Source organism: Leucoraja erinacea, chromosome 33 (genome assembly GCF_028641065.1).
Source record: "Leucoraja erinacea ecotype New England chromosome 33, Leri_hhj_1, whole genome shotgun sequence".
Taxonomy (NCBI): Eukaryota; Metazoa; Chordata; class Chondrichthyes; order Rajiformes; family Rajidae; genus Leucoraja; species Leucoraja erinaceus.
Window position 1 is genome coordinate 1738204 of NC_073409.1, and position 23031 is coordinate 1761234.

The 23031-nt window shown below is 41.2% G+C and overlaps 1 protein-coding gene across 5 annotated transcripts in view; it reads right to left on the reverse strand.

Moving 5' to 3' along the window:
• Positions 1-1450: 1450 nt before the first annotated feature.
• Positions 1451-23031, reverse strand: part of znf710a (zinc finger protein 710a) — a 31845-nt gene continuing 10264 nt past the window's right edge. For 3 of the 5 annotated variants that reach the window (XM_055661022.1, XM_055661021.1, XM_055661020.1), the window contains exons 2-5: positions 15617-17064; positions 8050-8241; positions 3696-3870; positions 1451-2078 (exon numbers count right to left, since the gene is read on the reverse strand). In XM_055661022.1, the coding sequence (XP_055516997.1) occupies positions 1864-2078; positions 3696-3870; positions 8050-8241; positions 15617-17026 (1992 nt within the window). In that variant the 5' untranslated portion in view covers positions 17027-17064 and the 3' untranslated portion in view covers positions 1451-1863. Of the gene's footprint in view, positions 2079-3695; positions 3871-8049; positions 8242-15616; positions 17065-23031 lie in introns of those variants that run through there. The other 2 variants (XM_055661024.1, XM_055661025.1) reach the window with 2 other exon arrangements.

The window sequence follows — 23031 nt, forward strand, 5'->3', positions numbered from 1 at the left end:
TAAATTATACCAATGAACCTGCCTCCACCACTTCCACTGGGAGCTCATTCCACACCGCCACCACTCTCTGCGTAAAGAAGTTCCCCCACATATTACCCCTAAACTTCTTTCCCTTAATTCTGAAGTCATGTCCTCTGGTTTGAATCTTCCCTATTCTCAAAGGGAAAAGCTTGTCCACATCAACTCTGTCTATCCCTCTCATCATTTTAAAGACCTCTATCAGGTCCCCCCTTAACCTTCTGCGCTCCAGAGAATAAAGACCTAACTTATTCAACCTATCTCTGTAACTTAGTTGTTGAAACCCAGGCAACATTCTAGTAAATCTCCTCTGTACTCTCTCTATTTTGTTGACATCCTTCCTATAATTGGGTGACCAAAATTGTACACCATACTCCAGATTTGGCCTCACCAATGCCTTGTACAATTTTAACATTACATCCCAGCTTCTATACTCAATGCTCTGATTTATAAAGGCTAGCATACCAAAAGCTTTCTTTACCACCCTATCTATATGAGATTCCACCTTCAAGGAACTATGCACGGTTATACCCAGATCCCTCTGTTCAACTGTATTCTTCAATTCCCTACCATTTACCATGTAAAGACCAACATAATATAATCCCACAAGAATTGCAGAACTTTAAGCCTAGTCATCTGAGTATTTCCTTAAACCATAAGATAGTTGGCTTCCAATACAGAGACAAAAATTTATAGTTGACAAAAAGTTGGTTAGTTTGGTCTTCCAAATTATTTAATATTGCATAAGTGCTATTAGATTAACAGTCCCAAATAATCCCCTCTGCCCACCAACACTTACTTACCTTCTCTCTTCCAACCTTCCTGTTAAATACTTGCATTTGTACAGCTTCAACAAATCATCTACAACACAACCAACCCAAGACACTTCACAGAGAAGTGATGCAGAGCCTTATTAGGGCAGCTAATCGTTTGGTTCAGTGTAGGTCCTTTAAGGAGTGACTTAAAGAAAAATAGAGAAGCTTAAAGAAAGAATTATAGAACATTAAGCAAGTTTGGGGCTAAGAATAAAGCTATATATATATCTTACCTAGTGGGGTAGGAGAAAGTCAGAATGAGCTGGTCTTAAGCTTAGTAACCAATGAGTCCATAAGCTCATGTGTCGATTATGAGATGGGATAATTGATGACTACATCTAGTTTTAAACATCTCCATCCACAGGAAACCAGGGAGATGTTTAAATCCAGTTGTAGTCAAGTCATTTATGCTATCCAGAATGTTTGTGTAAGAGAAATTTAGCAGAAAAGATAGTGATTTGCCAATGGTATAAAATGAGGGTGGTTGGAAGAGATCTTGGTTTGGAGAGCACCTTAGCAGGTTCATCCCTTGTCACTTCATGTTTTTTTTCTTCTCTTCAATTTTAATGAATTTAAATTTCAGGTCAGCCAAAGAAACTCTTCCGTTCACACAATCATTAAACAGATTTGTTATTTTTATTGCTATTGTAGATGATTATATAGTCCAGTAAGAAAATAAATCCACAAAAGCCACTCCACGATGTAATTCAATGAATTACTGCCAGTAAGTGTGTGTGTTTAATGTTTATATACAGAACCTATTTTGAAGTTACATTTTACACAGTAAAGACCAACATAATTTTGGTAGTAGTCATCTGCTTTGGTCCAGAAAAGACCGTCTTAAAGAAAAAATCCTCACAGAACCCTGAGATTAGTAACGTGTAAAATGGATTCACATTACAATGTTTTTGTGAACATAGACTGAGTTGGAATGTAATTTCAAATCTGCAACTGTAGCATTAATAAAAAGCTATGCACAATTAACAATGGTCAAAGCACAGGATCAATTTAATTTTTGGCTTCACTTCAGTTACGGTTTTAAGTCCATTCCGTATCGTTCAGCTTCTTTTTCAAAAGTAAAGTATATATCTCTTATACTTTCTTCATCCGACATTTTTGTTGAATCTGAAGTGTCATCGGGACCTTTTCTCCCTGCTGTGTAATCAAAAGAATTTTCTTCATAATCATCAATGTCTACTTGCTGACCTTCCATGTGTTCAGAATGTCCAATGTCCAATAAACTTTCTGTGAGAAAAAAGGAAGTGTCAAAGGAATGAAGGGATCACTAGTTTAAAGCAAATTCCAAACATTAATAAACGTGTGAAAATGTGTCATTTAACTGCTCATTGCCTCAGATGCACATTTGCAACTCCAAAATTGCAACAAACCCTCAGTATGGCATTGAAGCACCTTGAGCTCAGATGCTCTTGTCCCCTGGTTAAGCTTGCATCACAACCTCTGATATTCTATATCACACTAATGTACAAGTCTCAGTTTCTCACCTTAAAAAGATGTTTAGTTTGAGATTGAAAGCTTGCAAATCTTCAGCTCGTGTGTGTTGGCCTGTTGCCTCTATTCTACTTTATTTCACTTGCATGTTACTTCTGAGATAAGAAAATGCCTCCCTGGACCACTTCTCTCTACAAATGCTTATTCTGTTTCATTCTAAACAATATCTAACACCTTCCCCTCAATCCCATTTTGAACAGGCTGTACATTTGGCAAAGTCCCTTTCAACTGTTCAAAATAAAGAGCAGACGGCTCATCACCATCCAAGACTAGAGAGCAGATCAATATTCTCTGGTTGTAGAATCTTCCTGTCTAAACTGATTGTCATGCTTGATATGCAATTGACTGCATTTCAATAGTAAGCATATCAAGGGCTCAGCAAGGAGACGACATTATAGTCAATGTCAACAACCTCCTTATTTTCCGATTCCTCGAATCATCCAACATCTTCGTACTTTTTAAAATTAAAACTGTCAGTTGTACGGTTTGTCTCAATTTTTTTGTTTTCCGCACCAATTCTTCTCATACGAGATAGGTTTACGTTGTACATTCAGGGGTCTGAATGGACATGCACAAGCATCTAGGCATCGCCGATTGACGGCAGTACATTGTGGGGATTATTCAGCAGGTGATACGGAAGGAACAATTTCTGTCTGAAGTTTCCAATGACCATCCCAGCTGCATCTTGCATACACATGGATACACAGACATAATCAGCACTTATACATACTGAGATTTCCACAGGGAAACAACATAAAAACTAACTTAATAGTTCAGGATGGGACACACAAATAAATTCTCTCAGATATGACTTTCTCTTTACATTTCAGAATCCAAGAATGCTTTTCAGTTACTATACTATCTCACTCCCACTTCTAATTTTATTCTGAAAACACGGTGGTGCAGCTGGTAGAGCCACTACCTCACAGCGCCAGGGACCCGGGTTCGAACTGACCTCGGGTGTATTGAATTTGCGTGTTATCCCTGTGATCGTGTGGGTTTCCTCCAGATGCTCCGGTTCCTCCCACATCCCAAAGACATGTGGGTTTGAAGGTTAATTGACAGCTGTAAATTGCCCCTAGTGTGTAGGTAGTGGATATGAAAGTGGAATAACATGGAACTAGGGGTGTTTCAGGTTGAGACCCTTCTTCAGACAGCACTAATCTAATGCAGAGTCAGACGTACAAAACAAACTTTTGTGTAAAATTACATTGATGATTACAACAGTACCAACTACATGTTTCACGAAATGCATCAGGATTTTGTGACTGATTTTAAAAAGCAACAAGTGAAACAATCTCAATCTCAATCTCAGTTTATAATATGCCATGAGTACAAGCATCTGTACTGTACCTTGTCCATCGAGAACAATATCCATGACACCATGCTTGACTTTCATGTGCCGGCTTAAATTGCCTTTGAGGGTAAATTTGCTGGAACAGTATGGACATCTGAACGGCTTGCTGTCCGAGTGGAGGTGCATGTGACCCAGCAGATTGTACATCCGGTTGAATTCTTTACCACAAACCTGAAAAAACAACCCAGCAAGTTCTTTAATCTCATTAAAGGTAAAATCCCCCCAAATTAAATGATTCTTCGAGGGGCTCACCCTAAGAAACAGTTTGTCTTTGCTTCTACTGCATGAAGTAATTTTCTCATTCATCTCTACTCTTCATTGGATTGTATGTAAAAGCACAAAAGGCACAGCACTGTTACAAATCAATTGTACTAAACAATGACTGAAACAGGTGAACTACCACAGTAACTTATGGTTAAACATTCTCATATTATGATGTTAATCATACACTACAACATACCTAGCAGTTGAACTCTGAACACGTTACAGAAAGTCATCAAAAATGAAGGGCATTATAATTTTCTGATAGCTTTGAAAAAGACAAAATGCTACCATAAAACCATTGAGCCCGATGAAGAATTACCAAGTGTACTTATTCCAATGTGATGGTAGCATGCATAAATTGAGATAACTAAACATCAACATGCTACACAACAGGCAACAAAGATTCAGCACCAGAGGAAAACACGTTAAAATTTGTGACACAAGAGACTGTAGATGAATGAAAATTTGAGTCTTCCTCCCAATCATTAGCCAAGTCTGCAGAAAGGTCAGTGGGTGAAGAGATGACAGGGTTACAATACACTACAGAGGGATAGACAGGACTCAATGTTTGTACTCTGGCCACATTCAGTGCTCGCTTCCTCTTTTTAATCCAATGGAATAGATATTGTCAAATCATATACAAACTCGCATTATAGCAAGCATGGGCAAGTGAAACTATTTTTGTTTTTCTCAAAATATGGGCATTGATGCGAACCTCAACATTTATTGCTCATGCCTCATTGCCCCCAAGGTGGTAGGGAGAGCCACATTCTTGAATCACTACAGTCCACGTGAGAGTAATCTCATATTGCTGTCGAGGAGAATGCTCCAGAAATTAGAGCCAGCAATATATTTCCAAGTCAATATTTTGTACAATTTGGAAGACCAATTAGTGTTCCCATGTATCCATTGTACTTTCTGGTAATAGAGAGTGAGGCTTTGGAGATGTCGGGGTAGTCAAGGCAAATAACTTCAGTGCACACAGTCTATGCACCTGTAGTGGAAGGGATATCAATTAATTGGGAGGCTTTGTGCAAGATGGTGCTGAGCCTTGCATCCAGCCAAGTGGACAGTATTCCATCCCACATCTGACTGTGTCTTGTAGAAAGGTTCACAGGAATTAGAAGGCCAGTCCCTTGTTGCGGGTTGGCTTGTCTATAGTCTGCTTTGTCCAGCCTATTTCAGTGCTGGATAATTTCTATACCTCTGAGAGAATGAAAACCCATTGGAGAATACGTGCTAGCTAATTGATGCCTAAAAGTCAGAATCATTCGATGTGAGATTCTGATCAATGTCACATCCCACATATCACTATCACATCAAGAAGCCAAATACAGTATTCACAATTCCTTCACTTGTTATTACTGTAGATTGCAGAAAACCCAAGGAACATTTCAAGGCATTCCACTTTTGCCAACCTGTATGAACCATTTATTGTCACTTCCGCCACTATCTGTATATGAAACATATTTCCTTTAAGTGTGCATCTTGCAGAGTGACTTTTTCATCTTATCAAACGCCTTTAGAAAATCTAAAACCATGTAATTAAAAAATCTATATAACCCCCCTACCCACAAAATGTTAAAAAAGCGATTAAATAATGTTCCCTTCATAAGGTCACATTAATTTTGCCTAATCATGCTCAGTGCTTCTTTTTGCCATATCACAGATACAGCATTTCCCAATCATTTGTTTTGACAACTACTTCCATCACTATTTTCATTCAACATTCTTTTGTTCAACATCAAACTTAACACTGCTGTTCAATTTCCTGAGACTTTACCAGAATCTTGGAAATTTTGTTACAATTCTCATAATGATGTTCACCCCTTAAACCCTAAGATATAGGTATGGGATCAAAATTTGACAACCCTCAACCCATTAGTTTGCCCAGTACGTTTTAAATGTAGTACTTCATATTTTTGTATGCTTTAAATATTATTTGTCTTTACACAAAATATCAATTCCTCTTTTTGAACTCTGAAAAGACCAACATTTAAAAAAAACTTCTTCCTTGAGAAATTACAAACCATTTTTATGTCTTGCTCCGTAATATTTAATCGTCTCCTTTTGTTAAAGTCATCCTTTCTAAAATTCTCCAATTCTTTTGTTCTTTGACAAATTTACAAACACTTTCAATCTAAAACCAAACAATGTTTTTAGTGAACTAAATTACTAAGTGTTTTTTAGTAAGAAAACTACTGCCTTTCTCGAGGCCAGCAGTTTGCCCATTGCACCCACACCAGGCCTGGGGTGGCACAGTGGTGCAGTTGATCCGGGTTCGATCCTGACTATGGGTGCTGTCTGTACAGAGTTTATACGTTCTCTCCGTGACCGTGTGGGTTTTCTCTGGGTTCTCTGGTTTCCTCCCACACTCCAAAGACGTACAGGTTTGTAGGTCAATTGGCTTCGATAAAGATTATGAATTGTTCCTAGTGTGTAGGATAGAGTACGGGGTGATCAGCTGGTCAGCTCGGACTCAGTGGGCTGAAGGGTGCGTTTCTGTGCTGTATCTCTAAACTAACCTAAACTAAACCAAACCAGGGAGGTAGAAGCACTGGAGATTTTGGGTGGTTCAAGGGTTCAGTCTAATAACATTTGGCCCACTATTGCAAGGTAATAAAATCTGCAGTTACACCTTCAGGTGATGCAATTTACTATATATTGGTTGTTTCCATAATTAGAAACTAAGCTGATTAGCAACATTGTAGTAGCTTTCATGCACATGAATGTGTGCGTGTATGCATGAAAACAATAACCAATCTGTATTGTTGATGGTTACATGGCACTAGTAGTAACCATGTACCAGTATTGTTGTTGAAACATTGTGACAGCTTTACTACTTTGGTTCCAGTTACATATTTGCATGATGTCTAAAGCGCCATTTGGACAGGTACATGGATAGTAAAGATTTAGGGGGATTTGGAGCATTTTAGAAATCAGGAAAGGCCGACTTTAAAAAAGGGAGAGGATTAAATCTTGCTAACATCCAGCCAGCAAAGAAATTGGTACATTTCAATGGAATTACCCCATGTTCTTCGAAATTTGCCAACTTAATCTTAGTCTGTTTAATCTATCTTCATAAAACACATTTACCACCCAGGGAATCAATATGGTGAAAACTTTAATACAGGTGTATCTTTCCTTGGGCAGGGACACCAGACCTGTACACAACATTCCATGTGCAGGTCCCATAACTGTTTTAAGACATTCACTCGTGTACTCATTATTTTGTGCAATAAAGGGCAAAATCCCATTTGTTTGCCTGATTTCTCACTGTACTAAACTTTAACCTTTTAGTAATTGATGCACAAGGACTTCCAGTTCTCTTTGAATAGCACACCTTTTAATCTCTCAACATGCAATTATTTTTCTACTAAAGATTGCACAATTTCCCACATCACATTCCATCTGCCAAGTCCCTGCCCCTTCATTTAATCTGAATGAATACTTCATTGAATACTTCCTCCTAAAACTCCACCTACATCCTTTTCACTGCTCAGTTCCTCCCAGATTTCTTGTATCAATGAACTAAGAACAGTATCACAGCTTCAGCCAGAGGGGAAAAAATGTCAATTGGGGAAAAAGGGCCGGATGTGTTTGCTTTCTTTTTTCAGTCACGTGAAGATCTTTGAAGCTGGCATAATCTATCTAGCTATTTCTCTAGCTATCCTCAAGATAACCAATTCTTTTCTCATCAGTACACTATTCAAGATGAAGAGGAAAAGATTTAATAGGAAACCGAGGGGTAACTTTTTCACACAAAGAGTGGTGGGTATATGGAACAAGCTGCCAGAGGATGCAGTTCAGGCTAGGACTATCAATGTTTAAGAAACAGTTAGACAGGTACAGGGATAGGACAAGTTTGGAGGGATATGGACCAAACGCAGGCAGGTGGGACTAGTGTAGCTGGGACAAGTTGGCCGGTGTGGGCATGTTGGGCCAAAGGGCCTGTTTCCACACTGTATCACTCTATGACTATTTAGCTGCTCCATATTCCTTTTCTAAAGCTGTCCCTACATAATGCCTGTTGCTGGCTCTATGTCACTATGAGTAGAGGATCAGAATGGTAGCCTTTACTCTTACCTTACATTTAAATGGTTTGATAGGTGAATGAACAATCATGTGGGTCTTCAAAGTCTGTTTCTGAACAAATGTTTTAAAGCAGATGTGGCACTGATAAGCTCGTACACTCGTATGGATCAACATGTGCCTCTTCAAATTTGCTTGGAGGGTGAATTCACGTCCACACACCTCACACTTAAACTCTTTAACTCCCTGCAGGGACAAGAGGTAGCAGGTAAGACTTGAAATAAAGTTGTTATCCAAATTTGTTACCGGCAGCACAGTGGCGCAGCGGTAGAGTTGCTGCCTTACAGCGCCAGAGACCCGGGTTCGATCCCGACTATGGGTGCTGTCGGTACAGAGTTTGTATGTTCTCCCTGGTTTGGTCCAGGTGCTCCGAATTCGTCCCATACTCCAAAGACGTGCAGGATTGTAGTTTAATTGCTTTCTGTAAATTGTTCTTAGTGTGTAGCATGGAACTAGTGTACGGGCAATCACTGGTCGGTGCGGAAGCTATATCTCTAAACTAAACTGAATAAAATGATCAGTTAAAAAATTAGATCTCTTTAAAAATGAACATGGGTAATACTGGAATTGAAAACAAAAATAATTAAAATGAAAGGTACAAAATGGAAACAGAACAAGGAAAGAAAAATAGACTGATCAGAAAGAGCTAACATCTTTTTTTAAAGTGGAGATTGGGGTTGAGAGGGAAAGATAGATCAGCCATGATCGAATGGCGGAATTAACTTGATGGACCAAATGGTCTAATTCTGCTCCTATGTATTATTTGGGAGACTGCGGATAGTAGGTGAAAGATAGACATAGATTAGGAGAGAAGGGGGCAGGTGGGGGGAGGGGGGTGGAGGTAGAGTCGGATGCTGCATTATTAGTGGAGACAAAAAGAAAAACAGGCTGCAGATTCAGTAATCAGATAAATAAGTGAGAACCAGAAAAGGTGATCAGAAATTGGAAAGAGTGGTGGGAAGGTGGAGACTGGGAGCAGCAAGACAAAAAGGAAAGGACAGGCAGGTAGAGGTGAAGAAATATGGGAAGGCTGATAGGTTGAAATCCGTTTATTTCACTGCAAGAAGTATTGTGGAGAGAGTAAATAAACTTAAGAGCCTGAATCAGTGCTTGGGACCATGATGCTGTGGTCATTGCAGAAACGTGGTTGCTAGGGGGACACACGAGTGGCAGTTCAATGTTCCCGGGTATTGTCGTTTCAGACGTGATCATGAGGGAGGCAACAGAGACGGAGGGGTTGCACTACTAATCAGAGAGACTGTTACGACAGCACTCAGGTGGCAGTATGGTACCTTCTCGGGTTGGACTATCCACATACTATTTGAATAAATCCTCTTATATACACCTCACTAATTCTACCCTGTATAACCCTTTGGCACTGAGCAAGTCCCAGTCAATATTTGGGAACTAAGGCAGCCCTGTTGCTTTGGCATCTTTCAGATATCAGCCTACATATCTGTTCCTCTATCTTCTGCTTGCTACTGTACAATCCCATCAGAGTACTAGCACCTTTCTTATTTCTATGCTCCACCCATATCATCTCAGTGGATGTACACTGCAGTAAGTCCTCTCTGTCCCCTTTGCCCGACAGGGAGATGAAAACACTCCCTATACTTTGGCCATAATTTTAAATGGCCAACAAGTTCTTCAAAGTAGCATCAAAACATAGCAAGCCCATCTCATCCGCTGACTATGCAACTGTACATAAGACATTCATCTTTGCAAAATAATATTGGACTAGAAGGAAAATAACCACTGAGTATTGGAATTGAGGGAAAAAATGCACCCATTTTGCTGCAGAAGATTACAAGAGCAAAAAATGACAGCACATCAAATTAAATTTGGTAATGTAGATGAAGATTAGAAAAATAATGCTTTGTGAAATGGAGTGTGTGAATTGAACAGTAGCCAGCCAGCTTTAAAATTCAGTGGCTTAAAAGGAAAAACATACATAAAATCCTTATGAATTATTTATAGTAGTTTAAACATTAATGATTGCATTGTGCTTTCAGAACCCTATATAGAAAGGGGTTCTAGATGCATGGGGGAAAGTGAACCCAACCCGTTGATGAAAATATCATTACAGCTAACACCAATTAGTTACAGAGTCCGCTGGGATGGCATTTACATTTGAGAGTTAGAGACTTGGAAGGGTTATGAACAATGCTGTGAGTTTATAGTAATGAGTAATATTGCAAGGACAATCCAATTTAAAAAAAGAGCACCATAATGTTCCTCCCCAAGTATTTAGTCAGGCCTCATTTAAAAATCCATCACATTTTGATCTGGTCACGAGTTAAATAGATGTTTGAAGAAATTTGGACGAGGGCCATTAGATTGCTAACTAATTGATTAAACTTTGAGTTATTGTCAACGCTTTGGGCAATGAGTGTTCTTTTTGCCAGAAACGAGACTGTTTTATTCAAGTTATTAAATACAACAATGGAATGCATAGATACATTTCCAAGAGAACAAGGGATTGTGCTTGCACATTAGAGAAACTCAAAACTAGGTTGGAGTTCGAGGGGGAAAGGGAAGAAAAACGCAGATGCCAAAATTCTGAAATGCAAATTCTTATGATTCTGAGCAAGTTAGGCAGCATCTGTAGATCATTTCCATGGATGCTGCCAGACTCACCAAGCATCTGCAGCATTCCCTTTGAGGTGCTTCTTTTCAAAGAGGGTAATTAACTTCTGGAACAAATGGTTGGCTTTATGCAGCAAGCGAAAATTCATTAGACCCTTTGTAAGGAGGGCAAGAGGAGCTCCTGACCAACCAAGACTGAATAAAATTACAGCTAGGATGTTGTGTGACACCAAAGACTCCCTTGATGAATTTGATCCAGATACATAGGTTTAAAATAACTTTTTAGAACTACATAGAGCCGGAAATCTCCAGGATCGGACAATGTTTCCGCCTCTACTCTCAAGCTCTGTGCCGAACAACTGGCACAACCTGTACTGGCCCTGCCTGCTTCAAAGTCTCTACTGTTGTCCCTTTACCCAAAAACGCAAGGATTACTGGTCTTAATGACTACAGGCCTGTCGCACTGACCTCTGTCGCACTGACCCTGCTGGACCCTCTGCAGTTTGCATTTCGAGTCAATAGATCTGAGGATGACGCAGTTAACCTGGGCCTGCACTTCATCCTCCAGCACCTAGACCGCCAGGGGACCTATGCGAGGATTTTGTTTGTTGATTTTAGCTCTGCATTCAATGCCATTGTGCCAGAGGTACTACACTCCAAACTTTCCGAGTTGACTGGGCCTGAACCCCTCTGTCGGTGAATCACAAGCTTCCTGACAGACAGGAGCAGCATGTGAGACTGGGAAAGCACATCTCGGACCCGCAAACCCTCAGCTTAGGTGCACCGCAAGGCTGCGTACTCTCCCCTCTCTCCTCTACACCAATGACTGCACCTCCACAGACACCTCTGTCAAGCTTCTCAAGTTTGCAGATGACACAACCCTGATTGGACTGATCCAGAATGTGGAGGAATCTGCCTAGAGACATGAAGTGACACAGCTGGCGTCCTGGTGCCATCGCAACAACCTGGAGCTCAATGCTTTTAAGACAGTGGAATTGATTGTAGACTTTAGGAGAGCTCCTCCTCCCCTTACTCACCATCAACAACACCACAGTCACATCTGTGGAGTATTTTAAGTTCCTGGGAACCATCATCTCCAAGGACCGTAAATGAGGCTACCATCAACTTCAGTCAAAAAGGCACAACAGAGGATATACTTCCTGCGGCAGCTGAGGAAGCACAATCTGACACAGGCAATGATGGTCCAATTCTATACGGCCATCATAGAGTCTGTCCTCACCTTCTCCATCATGGTTGACATCCGGAGGCTGTAGCGAATCATCCGATCAGGTGAGAAGGTTATTGGCTGCAACCTTCCCTTGAACTGTACACTGCAAGGGCCAGGAAGTGAGTGGATAAGATCATCTCTGACCCCTCTCGCCCTGGCCACAAACTCTTTGAATCACTTCCCTCTAGAAGGCGACTCCGGACTGTCAAAACTGCCACAGCCAGATATAAAAACATTTTTTTTCCACGAGTAGTAGCTCTACTCAATAACCAAAAGTCTGTAGCCTCCTTTTGCTCTGGTATTTTATTTAATTCACATGTTTTGAAAAATAATGTTTTATTATTAATGTTTAATGTTTTATGTGTCACTGTATGTCATGTTATCACTCACGGGCAGAACACCAAGGCAAATTCCTTGTATTTGAATACTTGGCCAATAAACATTCATTCATTACTCAGGAAATAATATAAATTATTTTCAGGAATTAGCACGACCTTTCATAATGGTTTGTCTGAAACAGGCTGATAGACCAAGTTGCCTAATTTTGTCCATTAGTTTTGAGTTCTGGCATCTAGAGCAGGCTTCTAGGTTGCTAGGGGGAAACAACGGCAGTTCAATGTTCCCGGGTTTTGATGTTTCAGACGTGATCAAGAGGGAGGCAACAGAGACGGAGGAGTTGCACGACTAATCAGAGAGACTGTTATGACAACACTCAGGTGGCAGTATGGTACCTTCTCGGGTTGGACTATCTACATACTGTTTGAAGAAATCCTCTTGGATACACCTCACTAATTCTGCCCTATCTAACCCTTTGGCACTGAACAAGTCCCAGTCAATATTCGGGAAGTTAGTCACTCACTAAGACAGCCCTGTTGCCTTGATGTCTTTCAGAAATCAGTCTACATATCTGTTCCTCTTTCTTCTGCTTGCTACTGGAGGGCCTACAGTACAATCCCATCAGACGACTTGCACCTTTCTTATTTTTATCCTGCCCCTCCTGTCTTGCAGCTTGTTTCCCCCCCACCCCCAACAATCTGTCCAAAGAAGGGTCCTGACCCAAAACGTCACCCAAGTCTGAAGGATTAAGACCCAAAATGTCACCTATCCATGTTCTCCACGAATGCTGCTTGACCTACTGAGTTATTCCAACACTGGCTCTTTGTAAACCGGCATCTGTAGTTCCTTGTTTCTACCCCCGCTCCTGATTCTATTCATTCTTTAAAGAGATGACCATTTTCCTTTGCAAGACATCCAAATTCTCTTGCAATTCATATTTAGCTCCTCCAAATGAGACATCACTTCTATTGCCTGCTTCTTGCGTATGGCGTGCACAGCCTAAGTTGTAGGACAACTTGTACTAATTGATATTATTTGATTGGGCACGCCAGGTTGATTGCATTCGTCGAAACAGGGCGGACCACGTGAGGGTTGAAATCTCCCACCCATTCTATTGCCTATAGATCTATCACTACAATTAGACCGTTTAAATGCTGAGTTTGACAAACATTAGCTTCTGTTGCAATTAAGTTTCAAGAACCCAAGTCGATCAAATCAGAGGGATCTTAGGGTACAAATCCACAGCTCGTTGAAAGTGACAGCGCATGTAGACGGGGTAGTAAAATATGGCATAGTTGCCTTCATTAGTTGGGGATTTGAGTATAAAACTGAGTAAGTTATGCTACTGCTGTATAAAAATCTTGGTCAGGACACATTGTATTGTATGCAGTTCTCTTTGACACTTAAAAGGATGTGGAGACTTGGGAGAGGATTCAGAAGTTGTTCACAAAGGTTCTGGCCAGATTAAAGAGTATTAGCTATGAGGAGGTTGGACAAACTTTGATGTTTTGCATGGCATGCCAGAGCCTGAGGATGACCTGATAAAAAGTATGTAAAACTGAGAGAGGCGTAGATAGGGTTGTCAATCAAGCTTTTTGCCCTAAGAATGAAATGTCAAATACTAAAGGGCATAGGTTTAAGATGAGGGGAGGACAGGGGGAGTTTAAATGATACTTACAAGGCAAGTTGATTTTTTCTCCGATATACACAGAGTGGTAGGTGCCTAAAACCGGCTGCCAGGGAAAGTGGTGGAAGCAGATACATTAGCAACATTTGAGAAGATTCAGACAGGCATATGAACAGATAGGGAATGGACAGATATCGACCATGGGGGAGGGACATAGACCACATGGTAAGCAAATGGGATTGGTATCATGGCAGGCACAGACATTGTGGGCCAAAGGCCCTGTTTCTGTGCTGTATTGTTCTATGTTCAGTGCACAGACTAACTAACATATTTTTCTATCACATTTCTTTTAGTTTATTGTTACATGTACCAAGGTACAGTGACAGCTTTTGTTGCGTACTAACCAGTCAGCAGAAAGACAATACATGATTACAATCGAGCCATTTGCAGTGTATAGACACATGATAGGAGAATAACATTTAGTGCAAGGTAAAACCAGTAAAGTCTGATCGGAGGTAATCCAAGAGAAAACACTCTTATTGGCTCTGAACCCTCAATATGGCCAAATTATGCTGGAAAATAGTGCATCAGCCAAGGAAACAAAACAACATTTTTGACCCAAGGACAGCAGAAAAAATAATAAAAAAACATCCACAAACACACTGAAGACTTAAGGTTACTGTTCACATTTTAAAAAGTTAAAAAAAATAATATCCTTGTACGGTATCTTCCTCCAAGCCTCGGGTCACAATCATTGCAGTAAAACAGTAATTGATACACAAATACTAGACTTAGCTTTGCTCATTAATCTAACGAAAAATAAAATTTATAATAAATGAACATAATTTAGAATGCTTGTTACAACACGCGATTACTGAATGTCTACTAAATTACTAAATGTCTAATTACAGTAACTGACAGAAGCAAAATCCAAGCAGTTCCATTTGCAGCATCTAGTTGTTATGTCGTTGCATTTGGACCAATTTGATTGTTCGGATGAAATATTATTATTAAACTGAAAAGATAGACACAAAGTGCTGGAGCAACTCAGTTGGTCAGTCAGCGTCCCTGGGAAAATAGACAGGCGATGTTTCATGTTGAGACCCTTCTTCAGGCTTTAGACCTCTAGACTTTAGTGATACAGTGCGGAAATAGGCCCTTCAACCCACCGAGTCTGTGCCGACCAGCGATCACCCATACACTAACACTATCCTACACATTAGCGACAATTTTACAACTTACTGAACCCAATTACCTACAATCCTGCACGTTTTTGGCATGTGGAAGGAAACCTTAGCACCCAGAGAAAAACCACGCTATCACAGGGAGAACACACAAACCCCATACAGACATCACCCGTGGTCAGGCTCGAACCCGGATCTCTAGCACTGTAGGGCAGCAACTCTACCGCTGCACCACTGTGCCCCCAGAAACATTGCCTATCCGTTTCCTCCAGATATACTGCCTGGCTTGCTGAGTTACTCCAGTACTTTGTGTCTACCTTTGGTATAAACCAGCAACTGCAGTTCCTTGTTATTACATATTATTAAATTTAATATTTGCTTTAACCCTAATACAATGTGGTACTTCAATTACATTTCTGAGGAAACAATTCAAAATTGAATCAAGGAGTGTTTTTGTATAATTTTTTAATTGCAAAAGACTAATGCTATATATCAAGGAACATATAGGAGAGAATTGAAAACCACATACATTTTCATTCCACAAATCTTCACATGAAAGCCTACACGCACAGACGCTATTTGGAAAGTGAAGAGCTTTACCTTGTGTGTGAGTGAGTGCTGCTTCAGGTGATGGGGCTGGGCAAATTCCATACCACATTCAGTACAGACATAGGGCCGGATATTCTGATGTTTCATCATGTGATTCTGGAGTTGGCTTCGATAACTGAAAGTTTTGTCGCACTCTGTGCATTCATACGGAGTGGGGCCTTGATGTGCAACGAGGTGCCTTTTCAGCTGAATGAGTGTCGCAAAATCAAAGCCACATTCTATGCAGACATGACACCTACCGTTTTCATGCTTTGCTTCATGGGTTTTCAACTCACTTGGATAGGCAAACCCTCGCCCGCAAACTCTGCAGCTGTAAGGCTTGATGTCAGAGTGTAGTAGCATGTGCCGTTTAAGATGGCTGGTTTGTGTGAAGGCTTTGTCACACACCTCACACTTGTGCGGCCTTATGCCATCGTGGGTGAGAAGGTGCATCTGTAAATGACTTGGCTGCTTAAAAAGCTTATGACAATGTTGGCATTCGTGAGGCTTAATACCACTGTGGCCCAATATGTGAGTGACCAAGTTATATTTGGAAGTGTACGATTTCTCGCAGAGCCGACACTGCCACCGCTTTTGTCCTTCCCCAGCATCAATACAATAGGAATCGTCAATCTGTACATTTATATCCAATCGGTCTATCTGAGCTCTTCTGTTCCGATCGTCCTGCTGTGAAGCAGACACCTCAACCTCGTACGGCACTTGTCCCTGCCATACAAAGTTACGATTCCCCTGAGTGTCCGACTCATCTGAAAATTGATCTGCCATTTGGCTTAAACTTGCTGATTTATTTGCCTCAAAATAGCTGCTCATTATTTTTTCTTCTTCAGTGCCAATGTTTTCCTGATGGTCAGAGGAATTGCAGTGGAGGTTTTCCTTAAAAGCTGGAGGAAAGGCAACAGATTGAACCTCCAGAGTTCTTTCACGAAAGGGACGATGCAGATGTTTCCTTTTGAAGTTACTAATGTCAATCATTTTAATTCCATTCCTGTATAAAACAGTATTGGATTGATTTTCTGCGATGTAATCCTCCTCTATAATTTCTTCCTTACAATTTTCATCATTTTTTTCAGCATGTACTAGCTTCACAGGCTGCCTTTTCCTCCTTCTAGCTTGCCTTTCAAAAGGAATAAAGTCATTCTCCACCTCTAAACCATCTTCCACATGCAGTTCAAAACAATCTGATGTATTAATTACATCCAGTCCTGGGTTCTGCTCCTCTGTGAAGTGTTCATATACAGTGCTCTTGTTAACCGATCCATCTGGCAAATAATACATTCCATTCTCTCTGAATGGAAAATTCATTGGGCCATTCTGACCAACAAGGCCCAAAGTAACTGCTTGCGCAAAAGTTAGTATCACAACAGGGTCTGTTTGGGTTCCAGTATTTACAAGGTGATCCATGACTGTCAATGCATTACCGACTACTCTCCAAGAGATATCTGAAAGAAAAATAAATCAAGATATTTCCTTAAAGCATTCAAAACTATGTGCAATAAAACAATTTACAGGTCAACTTGTTTTAACCACAAAAATAAGAGAACACATTCTAAATCTGTACCTCCCAATTATATACACAAAAGTACAAATCTCATGGGAGAAAAGTGACCACACAATATTTTAATAAAAAGGTATGCTATATGATTTGCAAACTCAAGACTAAAATATTAATTTTAACGTATCACATTTTGCTCCTTCTGGATCAATGGCACAGATTCCTTTCTGCTTCCCTTCAATCTCTTAATCCTTTTCGCAAGTCAGATAGATAGGTTGAAGAAAGTAGTGAGACGTACTTGAATTGCACTGGAGAAAGGAGATGAGGGTGGAGAGCGTTAGAGAGTGAAATTAACTTAAATTTGCAAAAACGGGTTGCAATTAGTTTACTCATTTCTACTTCATGCACTCAATTTTAATAAAATAAGACCGTGCAAAGGTTTTATTTCTCTTCATTGTAGTATATGGCATCTAATTTTAATATGTGCAAAGGGAACATTTAGATTAATTTAGATTTAGATGCATCAAAGGTTCACATGCAAGATTCTTATTTGCAGAGCAATGTGCAAGAGCAAAATTCAGGAAACAGATCAAGATATATTCAAGTATAAAAACAAAAGAGGAAGTATGACAGAATCATGTTGTCATACAAGTAAAGCTACCACTACTGGCAGATTAACAATTGAACCAAACAATATGAAGGTAAAGAGTCTGAAGAAAGGTCTCGGCCCGAAACGTCACCCATTCCTTCTCTCCAGAGATGCTACCTGTCCCGCTGAATTACTCCAGCTTTTTGTGTCTATCTTCGATATGAAGGTGAAGTACTATCAACAGCAATTGTTAGCACTGCAGGAAACTAGATGCATACTGATGAAAAACATCTGAAGCTTCTTCTAAGGTACACAAAAATGCTGGAGAAACTCAACGGGTGCAGCAGCATCTATGGAGCGAAGGAGATAGGTAAAGTTTCGGGCCGAAACCCTTCTTCAGACTGATAGGGGGTGGCGGGGAGAAGGAAGGAAAAAGGTAGGAGGAGGAGCCCGCGGGCTGGGGGATGGGAGGAGACAGTTCAAGGGCTAAGGAAGGGGAGGAGACAGCAAGGGCTAACAAAATTGTGAGAATTCAATGTTCATGCCCTCCGGATGCAGGCTCCCCAAGCGGAATATGAGGTGCTTTTCCTCCAATTTCCGATGTTGCTCATTCTGGCAATGGAGGAGACCCAGGACAGAGAGGTCGGATTGGGAATGGGAGGGGGAGTTGAAGTGCTGAGCCACCGGGAGGTCAGGTAGGTTTTGCGGACTGAGCGGAGGTGTTCGGCGAAACGATCGCCCAACCTCCGCTTAGTCTCACCGATGTAGATCAGCTGACATCTAGAGCAGTGGATGCAGTAGATGAGGTTGGAGGAGATACAGGTGAAGCTCTGTCGCACCTGGAACGGCTGCTTGGGTCCTTGAATGGAGTCGAGGGGGGAGGTAAAGAGACAGGTGTTGCATTTCTTGCGATTGCAACGGAACTTTCTTATACATTGCCACTTTTAAAAACTTTCCTATATATCTATTTTACAGAACTATGCACATGAAGCACTTTTTATGGGCACACTAAGCACTTTTACTGATCGTCTGATATAAATGTTATATTCTGCTGCTACTTTGAAGAGTCAATGCAACAAAATTTCGTTCAATGTGCACTGTGTCTATGTGTATACCTGAATGACAATTAAAGTTAAAAAAAAAAAAAATTAAAAAAAGTGCCCGTGGAGGGGGTGGTATGGGAGGGAAGGGAAGAATTGACAAGGGAGTTGCAGAGGGAGTAGTCTTTGCGGAATGCAGACATTGGGGGAGATGGGAAGATGTGGCGAGTGGTGGGGTCAAGTTGGAGGTGGCGAAAATGACGTAGGATTATTTGTTGTATGTGACGGCTGGTGGGGTGAAAGGTGAGGACTAGGGGGGTCTCTGCCCTTGTTGCGAGTGTGGGGATGGGGAGAGAGAGCAGTGTTGCGGGGTATGGAAGAGACCCTGGTGCGAGCCTCATCTATGGTGGAGGAGGAGAATCCCCGTTCCCTGAAGAATGAGGACATTTCGGATGACCTGGTGTGGAACTCCTCATCATGGGAGCAGATGCGGCATAGGCGGAGGAATTGGGAGTAGGGGATGGAGTCCTTACAGGAGGCAGGGTGGGAAGAAGCGTAGTCCAGATAGCCATGGGAGTCAGTGGGTTTGTAGTGGATGTCGGTCAGGAGTCTATCACCTGTGATGGAGATAGTGAGGTCAAGGAATGGTAGGGAAGTGTCGGAAATAGTCCAGGTGTATTTCAGTGCCGGATGGAAGTTGGTGGTAAAGTGGATGAAGTCAGTCAGTTGTGTGTGGGTGCAGGAGGTGGCCCCAAAGCAGTCGTTGATGTAACGGAGGTAGAGGTCGGGGATGGGGTCCTGGTACGTATTGAACAAGGATTGTTCGACGTACCCGACAAAGAGGCAGGCGTAGCTGGGGCCCATGCGTGTGCCCATAGCTACGCCTTGTGTTTGAAGGAAATGGGAGGAGTCAAACGTGAAGTTATTGAGGGTAAGGACCAGCTCTGCTAGGCGGAGGAGAGTGTCAGTGGCTGGGTATAGGTTGCTCCGCTGGTCGAGGGAGAACCGGAGGGCTTTGAGGCCATCCTGGTGGGGGATGGAGGTGTAGAGTGACTGGACGTCCATGGTGAAGATGAGGGGGTGAGGGCCTAGAGAATGGAATGCGCGGAGGCGGCGGAGAGCGTCTGAGGTGTCTTGAACATAGGTAGGAAGGGATTTGACCAAGGGGGATCGTATGGAGTCAAGGTATGTGGAGATGAGTTCGGTGGGGCACGAACAGGCAGAGACAATGGGTCTACCGGGACAGTCAGGTTTGTGGATTTTGGGGAGAAGGTAAAAACGGGCCGTGCAGGGCTGGGGAACGATGAGGTTGGAGGCTCGGTCGGGCAGGGTGTGGGAGTTGATGAAGTCGGTGATGGTGCTAGAGATGGTGGCCTGGTGCTCGTCAATGGGGTCATGGTCCAGTGGTAAGTAGGAGGAGGTGTCCGAGAGTTGGCGCGTGACCTCAGCTTTGTAGAGATCGACGCGCCAGACTACCACGGCACCTCCCTTGTCGGCTGGTTTGATAACCTAATCTGGGTTGTTGCGGAGTGATTCGATGGCAGTGCGTTCAGGGGGGAGGGATGCATGAAGCTTCTTCTAATTGGTTATATGCATTAAAAAAAAATAGATTAAAACATTGATAAAATACACTAATGAGGTGGTTGTTGTAGAAAGATTAATGGAAACTGGAGAACTACACAAAGTTATGTGTGGTTTATAAAATGATTGATGACCTATAAATCAGTGCAGCATTTCATTTCCATATTAACCACAAACTACTAAATCTCAAAACTGTTTCATTGAGGTTTAATAGCCGACAAGTTGTACATTTACATTTACTTGCAACTAATTGATACGAATTCAGGAATGGGGAGCTGCATGGAGAAGCAAATCAACCTAGGAGGGTTGACTACTTGTGCACGGATGTTATCACTGTCAGAAGAGAGATACAAAAAGCTGGAGTAACTCAGCGGGTCAGATAGCATCTCTGAAGAAAAGGAATAGGTGATGTTTTGGTTGGAGAGATGCTGTCTGACCCTAGCTTTTACTCTAGCTTTTTGTGTCTATCTTTGGTTTAAATCTGCATCTGCAGCTCCTTCCTACACATGTTATCAATTTCAGCTCATCCCCAACAATGAGCAACTTTGTTTTAGTTGTGAAATGGGAAATGTAAAGCACCTTTACTCCCCACCGTCAGACCCCTGACCCAAGCAGGCTTCTACCATCTCGAAAACTTGGATTATATGCTAGCAAATGTTTTGGGATGATGGTTCACCCATCCTTTCAACATACTGTCAAGATTCTGCACCCATTAGCTGCAACAGTGAAACTTGGTGGGCAGTTACGCATTGGGAAACACCACTGTCAACTGCAACCCACATCATTGAGGGAGGGATGCATGACAAATAGAGCTTTGTGGGTACATCATGGTTCAGCCAGAATTGTGCTGAATTATGAAGTAGGTTTGAATGGTTAAATGGCCTTCTATTCCTTACATTTCCGGCTTGGAACTTTGAAGGGAACTCAGAACTAGAAATTCTATCTGATTGTCAGAGACAAAGGACAAAGACAGTCACCCTGTGTTCTCGTGTAGATCAGCTGAGTTAGCCCACACAAATTATGGGTAAACTGAAATCTTGATACTAAAAGCATCATTTTTTTGACAGGTGAATATCTGGATACTGGACATTTTTCTCTCGACATTTCAATATACATTTATATTAAGTAATAGGAAAAAAACCCAGAACTTCCATTTTCTTTAACTCTCGAGCAGTTCATATATTATTAGTGACACTGATCTCTTAGTTCAATAGTATGCTAGATACATTACGGTTTTGCAGATGATAAAACATTACCACATGTATATTCTTGAGCATTGCTTAGTAGATAAAGCAGGAATTATAATACGTAGGTGAAGATATCCCACTCACAAGATTACTTACATTGCCCATTTGACAGCATTATCATTTATACTTTGCTAAAGCTATCCCAAACCAAACATACATCTATTCATAGTCTCATATTTTATTTTACTTCAAAATATCCACTTCAAAGGAATAAAGGAGAATGCTGCTGCAGACACCACAAGAATTAGAAGTTCTACGTTTATTTGGGACGGATGATCATTATCAATTCACGGTGAAATAGAAGAGTTTATGTACCGGTACTTATATTGCAGAATTCATTATTGCCAAGTATTTACTTAACAATAAGTCAGACTGCATCTGTGGAGTTAGCAGTTAACACAAGATGATGATCTTTCATCAGAACTGGGAAATGTAGAAATCAAATTTTAAGTTGCAGATAGGAAAGGGGACAAAAGGCAATGTCTACGATAGGGTGGAAACTAAGCAGACTGAATGAAACAAGTAGTGGTGGCAACTGAAAGCTCTTTGATCAGCTGACTAGTCTGGTTGTGTAAATAGAAAAAGATTAATGAGAAAAGAGGGGAAAAAAGCAATCAGTGCCCTAATTGAGAGATGAAACACAAATTTTACTGGAAATTTTAAGCGGTTGAAGTAGTAGCAAAGACTAACATACGAGCAAGAACCCAATGCTTCAAATGTTCTGAGAACAGCCAGCCAATTAATAAATAGATCTGCAATCTCATCCTTCAACTTACACACCAGTCCTGACATCTCTACCAAGTCCTCTCCAGAGATGCTGCCTGTCCCACTGAGTTACTCCAGCGTTTTGTGTCTATCTACAGACAATCATCCATTATTTATTTGACCATTTGAGCAATACTGCATTCTGATTGCAAAGGAGAGCGAGAAACACTCAATTGAAGATGCCCGGATAAGCTTCACGGCATCCTTGAGTGACAGGCAATGGCACACAATGCATTTAATCAGAGTCGAGACCGCTCCAATTTTGAAGCAAATCTTTCAAAAAATTATTTCTACCACTGGAAAAGTTCAAAGCAATACACATATTGTAAGGAAGTATTAAACACAATAAAATAATTGATACTTAATCTCAATCTTCAATTCACGGACACAACCTCAATTTCTCAGTAAAAATCATTTTTTCTTAATATCATACTTGAACTACTGCTTGGTTTATTTATCACTGAAGATACTGTATCCATTTACATGATGCCTTTAACATTGTATAATAACCTATGGCCACTGGAGCAAGACATGCACATGCAGGAAGCAGAAGATGGATCAGCTGTGATTAACAAGGCTTTAACTGCACACTCAGCCATCACCACCAATGTGTGGGTCATTCAGTCTCTCTGCTCCACCCTATCATAGGCATTTCCTTTACCTTCGCCATTCCCTCCCCTTCTCCTAACTTT